The sequence below is a fragment of the Quercus suber genome, unplaced genomic scaffold, assembly GCF_002906115.3.
Source record: "Quercus suber isolate HL8 unplaced genomic scaffold, Cork oak 2.0 scaffold_174, whole genome shotgun sequence".
Classification (NCBI taxonomy): domain Eukaryota; kingdom Viridiplantae; phylum Streptophyta; class Magnoliopsida; order Fagales; family Fagaceae; genus Quercus; species Quercus suber.
The window spans coordinates 151,681-164,935 of NW_027069634.1; the positions used below are offsets into that span (position 1 = coordinate 151,681).

General features: G+C 32.2%; 1 protein-coding gene across 1 annotated transcript; it reads right to left on the reverse strand.

Moving 5' to 3' along the window:
- Nucleotides 1-4,163: 4,163 nt before the first annotated feature.
- On the reverse strand, nt 4,164-5,885 carry LOC111992774 (uncharacterized). Its single transcript, XM_024024630.2, has one exon. It carries the CDS (start codon nt 5,883-5,885, stop codon nt 4,164-4,166), a length of 1,722 nt encoding a protein of 573 aa, XP_023880398.2.
- Between the last annotated feature and the right edge of the window lie 7,370 nt (nt 5,886-13,255).

Consider the following 13,255-nt stretch of genomic DNA (forward strand, 5'->3'; position numbering starts at 1 on the left):
TTTTTTTTTTTTTTTTTTTTTTCAATTTTCCTATAATGTTTTTAACATTTTTTTTTTTAATATACATTTCTCCAACCTTTCTCTCTTCCTTACCATTTCATCTCCCACTACTTCTTCAATCTTTCTCCCTCCCTTACCTTTTCATCTCCCCCACTACTCTCTACATTAATATCATTCTTCCTTTTCCCTTCATCTTCCTTTATTTTTCCTCTTCTTATTCACACCCTCTTACTATAAATTTGTCACTATCTCTTCTATTCTATGCATAGTTTCCTCACAAAAAAAAGGTACTCTCTCTCTCTCTCTCTCTCTAAATTTTTGGTGGATTTTTTTTTTTTTTGCATCTCTACTTTGGTTGATTATTTTTTATTTTTTTAAACTCTATTTTGGGTTAATGCAATTTAGTTTGTTGTTTTTAAATTGTTGTTGTTTTTTATTTTATTTTTTATTCTCTTTGATTGTTAAATGTTATCCTATTGCGATCTAAAGAATTAAATATAGCGTATAAAAATATAATATTATTCTATTACATAGCATGATTTGAATAATTTGGTATTTATTTGTTACATAGCATGATTTTTTATAGTGCTCAATTAGAATGTTAAACTATGAGACTTTACTAATTTTTGTTTATTTTCTAATCCTTTGTGGTGGACAAAGTACTTTTAATAGTTGTATTAGAAGTACTCTATAATGTCATTCATTTAAAGAAAAGCAAAGGTTAGCCAAACGAAAATAATTGGATACGTGACAAATTGCAAAAGTTAAAATTTGTATATATACAATAATTGTTTATTTGATAATATGTTTTGGGTGGCCGAAATTATAATTTCTACAAAGAAAATAACCTTAATAGATTATCAAAAACAAAATCTTATCCTAATATTGGTTCAATTAATCATTATTAAGTTTTATTAATTTTTTTTAGTTTACATTTTTTTGGTGTTTTAGATTGTTCCTATGTTACATATATGATTGTTCCTATAATAAATAAAAATATAATTACGAAATACATTACTCATTATTAGATTAGCTTAAATTGTAAAAAAAATAATAATAATAAAACCACCATAAAAATAATTATCACGCGCAACGCGCGGGTCCGCGACTAGTATATATAAAAGTAAAGACCTCATGTGAGAGTGCATGAGGTCCTGTCACGTGGCACTCTAATATTGCATTTAACATTTTTTACCTTTTTTTATTAAGTTTTTTTTTACTGTTACCCAATAAATCATAGTAACTTATTTTTACTATTATATAAATTTAGCATTTTTTACCTCTTTTTATTAAGTTTTTTTTTTTTTTTTACTATTACCCAATAGATCATAGTAACTTATTTTTTACTATTATAGTATAAAATATGAGCTGTTTTTTACAATTAGACCAATTAGACCAAAAGTTGTTCACTATAAAATGGATTACCTTTTAAAAGTAGACTAAACCTTATGAAAAATTCAGACCCAATACTTACCTTACATATTATGACCCAAGTTTGACCCTAAATTAAAGTAAAAACTCTTACCCTCTTACAAACTCTCTTCTTCCTCCCCCATGTATAGATGATACTTTTAGAAAATCTCATTCTCACGAAATATGTCTTCATTTTTTTCCCAATTTCAATTCAATATGCTTTTGTTTATTAATAATATTCTATGCAATTTATGCAGACAAATTCTCTGTCATCGACCAATGCAATAAAAATATATATAAATTTTGAGATCTCTAAGGTTGCTGAAATAATTGACAAGTGCATATTTGTAAAATTTATAATAACAAAAAGGTCTTATAAATAGCATAAACTATCTCACAAAATGCCATTAACTTAATATTTTCTTTAAAAAAAAATTCAATGATAGGAATGGTAAAAAACATGATCTATACAAAAAATACCAAAAATACATGCAAAACAATTTTCATAAGAGGATTTATCTTTAAATAATATGAAGACAATAGTAAAGATAAAATGCATGAAATGAGATCCTACGAAACAAGTTTGTTAATCATTTCAAATTATACTCATCATTTATGTAAAAAAATAATAATAAATCATATTATTTACATTAAAAAAATAGTACATATTAATTTCAAAGTTCATTACAAGGTGAGAACTGCTAGGGTATTGCAATAATAAGTAACATTGATACAACAATGGGTTGTGTGGGGGGAGAAAAACCCAACCCAACTTATTGGGCCCAAGGCCCTGAATGAGGAGCACTCTTAGTCCGAGGAGGTGTGACCTTCAGTCAGAGGCCCACGTCAAAAGGGGATGCCTTGAGACAAGCCCGCATACCATCCGAGGAGATGCTCATATGTCCGAGTAGTCCTGCATTTTCGGATCCGAAGAGGCCAGACCCAACACGAGTATGGGAGGTTCAAGCGATTTATTTGACAAGTGTCAAGAGGGAGAGGAACCTCGGACACACATAAGGATAACGGGAGCAGAGAAATATCAAGGAGGCATACTTCAACCACCACATTTAATGCACTGCACCTACCTTCTTGGCCGCATTTATGTGGATAGGACCTCTGAACAGTGCTTTCGCAGCTACCGCCACTAAAGATTTTTGATGCACCTTAAAATGATAAAAAGGTATGGAAGGAAAAAAAAAAAAAAAAAACACAATTCAACATGCTATATTAATTCTTTTTGCTGCAATATTCCAAAATTAACAAAAAAAAAAATACAAAAAACTGTCACATCATTGAAATTTAATACAAAGGCAAATACCTATGAAAAATCTTAGCGACAAAATCCAAACTTTGTAAAATCTAATCAAGAATCTCTCGGTACCAATTCATTAGTAATTAACACAAATGATGCAACAAAAGGAAAATATGATGAAAGCTCAAAAATTGAACAAATATGGACAGACTAAATTTCAAATGTTGAAGATGGATAAATTGATGATGACAATAAGCGTCACCATACTGCGACAACAAAGCATTGAAGAAACAAAAAAACAAAATAAAATCGTAATGAAGCTTTTTATTAAATCACATAATAAAAGTTAATAATATAGAATGAATTAATATGCTTTTATCAACTTTTATTATACAATATTACTCCAAGTTGTTTTCATTATTGCTCATTACTTGAACAAAATAATTATAATAGATATATGTATGCAATTTATAATTGTTACTTTTTATAATGAACTCATTACTAACAAAATTTTATAATAAATATGCTATAATATATGTATAATATTTTTCAAAAACAAATTTACATAAAACATTACAACATTATCCGTGCATCGCACGGAAAACTTACTAGTAATAATAACTACCCTCATTACACACGCTCTGGATTTAGTGTGCTATTTTATAAGAAAAAATTTATCAAATGTGTGTGAAATATATTTAATTTAAATAAAGAGTGTGCTAATTTTTAGGAAAAAATTTTCTCTAGTAGTTTTTTTGTTTTTGAATTTTGTTGGATTACAATTTTAATTAGATTCGAGGTCTTTTTGACATTTTTTGAAGCCATAACTAACTTTTTGAATCTTCTTAATATATAAGATAAAGCCCTTCTCTTCTATCATTTTGAATTGCTTCTAATTTGCTCATCTAAATTATATATCTAATGATGCCTATGAGGCCGACTTGGACTTGTCTTCCCTTCTTTTATATTGGACCTTCTATGCAGTTGTTTTTTTTTTTGTCCATTCCACCATCTCTCTCTCATGGTTGAGTTGGTAAGTTGTTGCTTGTTATTGATCAATTAATTACACCATTTTATTATCTATCATTAACAACTTGCTATCTCAATTTATGAAAAAATTTGTAAGAAAAGTTGGGTGGGTCTCTTTGTAATCCATAATGTCAATTTGTAACAAAGATTTTGTATGATTCTCCAATGGCAATTTTAATCTCATGTATAAAACAATAAAAATGACAACACATTTTCTAACTCACAAGTTGCCAATCTCCCCAAATATACTAAGTAGAGGGTAAATACAGGTACAGTACAGTATCTAATTAATCAAAATAAGGGAAAAAAGAAAAAGAAAAAAAAAAGAACTGAAGCCCTTCTTGATCATTTCAAATTTGCTAATCTACTAATGCAATTTCTTCTTTTTCCATTCCGCCATTTCAGTGTTGTGTATCCATCCTTTGGAGGCTCACTACCGTCCATTTTGAGAGGATTGAATGACCTCTGTCTAGTTGGCCTTAGAGTCTTCTCTAAACATCGTATATGTTTCACCTTTGTACCTCTTATATGCTTCATCTTCTTTAACTCTATACTTCCTATATATGTCACCTTTGTAAAATTCTTTCGTTCTCTTCGACAATATAAGCGCTGCAAAAGCTCCAAAGAATGCAACCATGGCTAAAATCGAGAAAGACAGCCTAAAACAGTGGTGTCCAATGCAAGTTGGGTCCTTCACAGATGATGTATCCACACCCTTAGCTATGAGGTCCTTCGTAGCCTCTTTCAAGTAGAGAGATTTTGTGAGCTTTGCATTTAGTAGAAATGAGCCAAGTGGACTTATCAATTGGGCACAATTGAACAGTGTAGAGTAGTACTTAAGGCCAAAGAACTCAGAAATCATTGCCAAGTTTAATGGTACTTGTGCACCAAATGAAAATCCAATCAGCACTGATGCCACATAAAATGCAAATGGGATTTCAGGGAAGGCCACGAAGAGCATTCCAATGCCTGACATGAAAAGCACTACTGTCATCATAGTCGAACGTGGAAGCTTATATTTCATAAGCAATAGTTCTGAGACAAAGCCTGAGTAGACTCTTCCATAGTAATTCCATATGCTTACTAGTGTAATAATGGAGTCTACGAGTCTATCACTATATCCTTGTGCTTTGCCAATGCGTCCAAATTGGTCAATTGCTGTTAAGCTTGTCCCATATCCGCACAACGAAATGACAAAGATAAACAACATGTCAACACTTTGTATTGCTTGCAAAATGCCGTGGTCTTCTCCTCTTTCTGGTTTATTGAAGATGTTTGCAAAACTAGACCCTTTCGGCTCCTCTGCCAGCTGCTTGGGTTCTGAATCTTCTGATTTCTCAATGGTCATTTCAGGAGAAGGATTCTCACGCTCTTTCTTATTTTTCCAGAGGGTTCTCTCTTCTTTAAAGACAATATAGAGAGGGAGGAAGAGCAGGACAGTAACCACAATTGCACTTTTTGAATGCACTGCGTTGCCCAGAGTAACGTATTTCTCAAGCAATGTCATAATCATGAGATAAAATGCAAGTACAATTGTTGAATAGAAGAAAAGTAGGAACACTTTGAGCTCATTAGGTTGTCTTTCAGTCTTCATTGTCCGGAGTGTGAACACAAACACCACTGATACCGCAGCAGGGAGCCAACCAATGAGAAGAATGAGAGAATTCAAATCATCTTCATACATACCAAGGAAAATTTGTGTTAAGATAGCTCCACTAAGCCCAACGAGACCCTTCATTAGTCCCAAGACAACGCCACGGCTCTCCGGGAAATTCTTGACACAGGTGACAAGAGCTGCTGTGTTTGAAAAGTTCTGAGAGTTGGTTCCAATGGCAATGTAAGCGCACATATGCCAAACTTTTGGTTTGGCAATTTTGCCTGTGACAGCACTCCATATCATGAAGTAACCCCCAAAGTTCATGGCGGCACCAATGAGGGTCACAACCCATGTTGGTACCACCTCAGCTATTAAGCCAGCGAAAATGGCTACATTTGCACCAACATCTCTATAAAGGGTTATTTTATTCATTGCATCTTCATCATAACCAAGAGTTTTCTGAATCTGTTTGGAGTAGATTCCATATATGTATGTTGCACCAGCTCCAGCCATGATCAACAATGAGGCAAAAACCGTGAACCATTTGCCTTTTACCACATGTACCACAAATTGGAAACATTCCCCACCACCCATTTTATATGTTTAAGGTTTTATTGTGTAAATGGAATTAAGAAAAAGTGGATACTTGCTTAAGGAGGTAGAAAAAAGAACACTGAGTTTGTGTAATTGGGTTGCAGGAATTGGAAGAGATGAATGTAGGAGTGGTAGCAAGAATGAGCAATATATCAATATATATGAACAACGCAAGAAAAAAAGGTTGGGTCAGTTTGTGTGCGCTAACTTGTGGTGGTTCTAAATCATTAGGGTAGGTTGTTTTTACTAGCTCGTTCACAAAACAGAACAAGCTGTCAAAACTAGGATTTAGTTAAAGTCTGTTGAGGTTGAAGGTAAATGTATGGGGCTCTATGATACACCGTTAGGCTAAGGAAATTGGTATGACATCGATTTCAATGTTCCTCACATAATCGTATCATGTTTAGAAACAAACAATAACAGTTTGCTACTAAAATAATACTAGATTGTTACATGATATGTTAAGCTTACCAACAACCCAAATTCCCAATTACAGTAATCGTTACTAATACAGAGGGTGAACACTGAATACCAAGATGAGATTTGGGAGGTAAAAAAAATAAATAAATAAGGGGAATGTTTATTTAACATCAACTGTTACACACAATTGTACACACACATGCAATTTTGGCACTAAAATTGCGTGTGTATACGCTTGTGTGCAACAACTTATGTGCATTAATATTTATCTAAAAAGAATATGGCGTAGTATGAGTTATGATGTATTAGAGTATTTGCATCAGTCTGTAAAATAGGAAAAATCCCACATTCTACCCAACCAACCCCCAAAGCCTCCAATAACTATGAGCTTTGTATTTAAATATTTTAATTTTTTTTTCTCTCACTTCCTATTCTCATTATATTCTCCACTCCCCCCTCCCCACTTTCTATTTTTATGAAGATAATAATGAAAAAAATGAAAAATGATTACTTAAATAAAATAGAAGGTATAATAAATAATTTCATCTAGATTTTTTTTTGAAAAGTGATTGTGTAAAATAGAAAGTAGATTTTTATGCTAAAATATACAGATTTTGCATGAATTGGTGCGAAACGCTCCTACATGTGTATAACAATTTTCTAGTTAAATTATTTTGTTGGTTACAAATTACAATGGCCTTGGTTCAGATTTGAGAAGCTGTTCTTGTCACGTAAAATAAAGAGAACCATGAACCAAAAAAATAAAAATAAAAATAAAGAGAACCATCCATATCAATCGTCCCTCTCTGTGGTTCCAAATTTATGAGAAAATCGTTAAAGCTCTGTCGGCTGAGTGGGCTGTGCCAATTTGGGCCTAAAATGAGCTTTTTTATACCAGTTTTTTTTATAAAAATTACTTAGGCCTAATTTTACCAATAACTTCAACACAAATTTTTGCACAACGTTGAGCATAAAATAATACACAGTTTCGGGCCTAATTTTTTGTTTGTTTCAACCCATATATCTACCAAGCCTCTTAAGCCTAAAGTAAAAGACAGATTTGGGCCTTAAAAAAAAGGATTTGGATTGTAAAAATTACCCATCCCTCACAATTATATCACCCATATGGAAGACCAAAATCTGATATTTAATAAAACAATAATCACATCAAATCATCACAATTAGATTCTTCAAAAAAATAAAATAACAATTTGGCTTTAAGAACTACAGGACCACAAATTATCATAAATCATAATAAAATTATCATAAATCATAATAAAATTATCATAAATCATAATTAGAGCAAATGATCACACAATCTAGTTTAAAGAACTACAAACCAAAAACAAATAAGTTCGATTTGTTTCCTTGGGATTAATAGGTTAAGCCCTCCTAGTGTTTTTATCTTTGGGTTGGTTGATCCATTGGCTTTTCTTGAGTCATCATATTGGTTGTTTTTGTGATTTTAATTCAAATTCTGCAAAGTTTTAACTCTACTTTGTGAACTTATATAAATCATTTGTTACATTGCTTTTAAGGTTTGCTTGGTTGGAGGGATGGAAAAGTAGAAGGATAGAAAAAATTTAGTTTTCCCTCACGTGTGTTTGGCTGGAGGAATAGAAAACTCTTTTGTTTGATTGAAAAGAAAAGTGGGAGGATAGAAAATGTTGTTTATATAAATTTATTCTTATGACCTTATTACATAATATTTAAGAAATAATTTCTTTGTACTCATTAAATTAATAAAATGACATCTTATAAAAATTAACACATAATTCATATGAACTTATATTAATTTTCTTTTCTTGAATTTTGCTTTCTCTAATTTTTTTTAATTAATTATATACAGATGTTTAAAAATTATGAGTGGGGGCTTTTGTGGATTTGCTTATGTGTTGACGTTTTTATAAAAACCCACTTGAGAAATTTGTTCAATTTTTAATTTTTGCTTATGGGCTAAAAAAAAATACAATGCTTAAGCTAAGAAATTCCTAAGGTGGCATATTGGAATTTCAATCGGATCTACAGTTGGCTTAAGCTATAGGATTCACCTTAGCCTTAATTTTCTTTGAATTTTTCAATTTTTGGATTCAAAGTAATATATGAATCTATGGTTTCTCACATTGTACCCATAAGGAGTCTTAAACAAGAATCAAGAGTACTTTTATTGAGTATTTCTCTTTCAAAGCAAGATCAACAATGAAAAACACAAGAGAGTGACAACAAGAAAGATAAAAAAAAATTAAAAAAATAAAAATAAAAGAAAAGTCACAGGTGAGAGGCATAAGGTAGAGCAGTGCAGTGCCGAGTGCAAAGAAACTAAAGAGAAGCAATGAAACATGTGTGGTGAAGGTGGCCGGAGGGTAGGTGAGACACATTAAAGAAGTGGGGGCAATTTGGTAACTGTGCTGGCAAGCATGATTTCACACTTGTTTATTCTCCAAATCCGAAACATCAATTTTTGATTTGATTAGGGGAGAAAATGTCCGAGCACCACAAAAAATCATTCATCTTTTCTCTTCTTACCAAACCAAACAACACGAAACTCTCTTTTTTCTCATTTTTTTTTTATATCATTCGTATTTCACCTCCAACCAAATGCACCCTTAAAGGCAAGATAGGTTTGCTTTTAAAACTTTCATATCCTAAGCTTAAGCAATCAAAAAGCATTATTATGCCTGAAGCAAAAACAAGAAAAATTATTGTGTATTCTTATACACCTTGACCTTTAAACCATTCTTGAAACTACAAAATTTGATTCTAGTGAGTTAGCTCTTGTTGCAAATCTTCAAGGTGTTCATTGGAGTTCCAGAGGTTCTAGTTCATAAGGGCGAGCTTCATTCGTAGGAAGATCACTATTAAAGGATTTTAAATGTTTTGGAATTATTATGGTAGGAGGGCAAGTTACATAGAAAGTTCAGGCGGATTTTTTAGAAAATAACCATAAAACCCAAACAATAGCATAAGTTAGGCAACGTTTGAAACTATATTGGTTTATAACAATTCGAGTCTAGAGGAATCGATTTTCCTGTTCATATTGGCCTACTTTGCCCACGGCTGAGGTGGAAAAGTTATCCATGTAGGCCAAGAAATCGAGTTCACTGGACTCGATTTTTATACATGAAAATCGAGTCCACTGAACTCGTTTTCCATGTATAAAAACTGAGTCCAGTGAACTTGGTTTTTTTGTGTAAAAATAACATGCTGTCCACAGAACCCAGCAATACCGACGAACGAAGAACGAAGAACAAAGAACGAACCCAGCAATATCGACGAATGAAGCACGAAGAACAAAGAACGAACCTAGCAACACCAACGAGCAAACGAAGAACAAAGAACGATGCAAACCCAGCAACCCAGGCGCCGATTCTGACCAAACCCCAGTGAAAGCTTCAGGCGATGGAAATCAGATCGAATGTGGTTTCTTGCCACTGCTCCAGTGGAAGAAAGAATCAACGATGCACGTAAAAACCCATCAACCCAGGTGGTGAAGCACGAAGAACAAAGAACGAACCTAGCAATATCGACGAACAAACCTAGCAAATGAAGAACAAACTCAATTTCAACGAAGAACAACGATGCAAACCCAGCAACCTAAGCACCGATTCTAACCAAACCTCGGCGAAAGCTTCAGGTGATCGGATCGGATCAGTGGAGGAGAAGAACACGTTGGAGAGTGGGTTTGATTTGTTTTGGATTTGATTTTTTCATGGGTTTTTGGGGCTTGGAAGTGGAGAGGTGGGATAGCATTTGGAGAAAAAAAAGGAAAGGGAAAGAACAAGAAAAAAATCCGTGTAAGTCTGAGATGTGTTGGGCTGAACTGAAATCGAGTTCAGAGGACTCAGTTTCCATTAAACTAAACCGAGTCCTTTGGACTCGATTTCAATGAAGGAAAAACGAGTTCTTTAGGCTCGATTTTCAGCCTACGTGGACAGTTTGTTCAGCTCAGCTGCTGGTGCAATGGGAAATCGAGTGCAATATACTCGATTTATACACCAAAATCGAGTCCTCTAGACTCGAATTGTTAGAAACTAAAATAGTTTCAAACCTTGGCTAATTAATAATATTATTTGAGTTTTATAGTTATTTTCTAAAAAAATCTGAGTTTAGGACTACAAAGGTTTTGCGTGTATAAAATATTATATAGTGGATTTTTAACGAGATTGGATTCTTGGAGTGGTTTTTACATTGAAAAAATTATTCATTTGTTTTCCATTTTGTTATCAAAGCTGTGTATTGCATGATTTATTATTATTTCTTTTGTGATTTGGTATTTTAGCCATAGGTGATATAATTTTCTTGTGATATCAGTGAGGAATTCATAATAAACTTATTCAATAAATTCTTTAATTCCGCTGGACATCTACATAAAATACTTGGAGTTTAGAGTAATAATTTTCAATTGGTATCATTTAAAAAAGGTAGAATTTTAAAACTGAAATTTCTCACTCTCGAACAAAACTTCATTCAATTAAATGATAAGTCAGTAATAGTGACATCTTTTATGGTACACGTCTGCGATGCGAACCTTACCTCCCCCACTATATATCTGTCAAAAAAGAAATCTATCTTGAGAGTCATAGGATAGGAACCATTCTACCTTATTCTAGTAATAACTCAGTAATAGTAATATCATTTGTGGTTCATGTTTATGATTCAAATCTCACCTCCCCTATTATATATCTGACAAAAAAAGAAATTTATCTCAAGAGTCATAGAAGCCGTTCTACCTTATTCTAGTAACAAGCAAAATTGAATAATTTCCTGGGCAATAACTTACACACACAGGTATCTCCCATAAGAAATGAAATTGACATGTTCAAATAGACAACATAGTGACTTCAGCTTTCGATAACTTACACGCACACTTAATTGATGACTGCATTTGCATCTCTTTCATTTTTTTTTTTTTTTGGGATACACCTATGTTGTCTATTTGAACATCTGTTTCAATTCTTGTGGGGGATCACTTTCATTCTGACTCTGTGTATTAAAAAACACAAACAAAAAAAAAAAAAAAAAAAAAAAAAAAAGACCCCCCCCCCCCTTCTATTTCTATGAAGATAATAATGAAAAATGATTACTTAAATAAAATAGAAGGTATAATAAATAATTTCATCTAGATTTTTTTTTTTTGAAAAGTGATTGTGTAAAATAGAAAGTAGATTTTTATGCTAAAATATACAGATTTTGCATGAATTGGTGTGAAACGCTCTTACATGTGTATAACAATTTTCTAGTTAAATTATTTTGTTGGTTACAAATTACAATGGCCTTGGTTCAGATTTGAGAAGCTGTTCTTGTCACTTAACATAAAGAGAACCGTGAACCAAAAAAATAAAAATAAAAATAAAGAGAACCATCCATATCAATCGTCCCTCTCTGTGGTTCCAAATTTCTGAGAAAATCGCTAAAGCTCTGTCGGCTGAGTGGGCTGTGGCAATTTGGGCCCAAAATGAGCTTTTTTATACCAGTTTTTTTAAAAAAAAATTATTTAGGGCTAATTTTACCTATAACTTCAACACAAATTTTTGCACAACGTTGAGCATAAAATAATACACAGTTTCGGGCCTAATTTTTTGTTTGTTTCAACCCATATATCTACCAAGCCTCTTAAGCCTAAAGTAAAAGACGGATTTGGGCCTTAAAAAAAAAGGATTTGGATTGTAAAAATTACCCATCCCTCCCAATTATATCACCCATATGGAAGACCAAAATCTGATATTTAATAAAACAATAAACATAATCACATCAAATCATCACAATTAGATTCTTCAATAAATAAAATAACAATTTGGCTTTAAGAACTACAGGACCACAAATTATCATAAATCATAATAAAATTATCATAAATCATAATTAGAGCAAATGATCACACAATTTAGTTTAAAGAACTACAAACCAAAAACAAATAAGTTCGATTTGTTTCCTTGGGATTAATAGGTTAAGCCCTCCTAGTGTTTTTATCTTTGGGTTGGTTGATCCATTGGCTTTCCTTGAGTCATCATATTGGTTGTTTTTGTGATTTTAATTCAAATTCTGCAAAGTTTTAACTCTACTTTGTGCACTTATATAAATCATTTGTTACATTGCTTTTAAGGTCTGCTTGGTTGGAGGGATGGAAAAGTAGAAGGATAGAAAAAAATTTAGTTTTCGCTCACGTGTGTTTGGTTGGAGGAATAGAAAACTCTTTTGTTTGGTTGAAGAGAAAAGTGGGAGGATATAAAATGTTGTTTATATAAATTTAATCTTATGACCTTATTACATAATATGTAAGAAATAATTTCTTTGTACTCATTAAATTAATAAAATGACATCTTATAAAAATTAACACATAATACATATGAACTTATATTAATTTTCTTTTCTTGAATTTTGCTTTCTCTAATTTTTTTTTTAATTAATTATATACAGATGTTTAAAAATTGTGAGTGAGGGCTTTTGTGGATTTGCCTATGTGTTGACGTTTTTTTAAAAACCCAGTGGAGAAATTTATTCAATTTTTAATTTTTGCTTATGGGCTAAAAAAAAAAAAAAAAAAATACAATGCTTAAGGTAAGAAATTCCTAAGTGGCATATTGGAATTTCAATCGGATCTACAGTTGGCTTAAGCTATAGGATTCACCTTAGCCTTAATTTTCTTTGAATTTTTCAATTTTTGGATTCAAAGTAATATATGAATCTCCGAATGGTTTCTCACATTATACCCCAGAAGGAGTCTTAAACAAGAATCAAGAGTACTTTTATTGAGTATTTCTCTTTTAGAGCAAGATCAACAATGAAAAACACAAGAGAGTGACAACAAGAAAGATTAAAAAATTAAAAAAATAAAAATAAAAGAAAAGTCACAGGTGAGAGGCATATGGTAGAGCAGTGCAGTGCTAAGTGAAAAGAAGCTAAAGATACGACAAAATGGAGAACCGAAATCTCTCTAGAGCACTCTCACACGA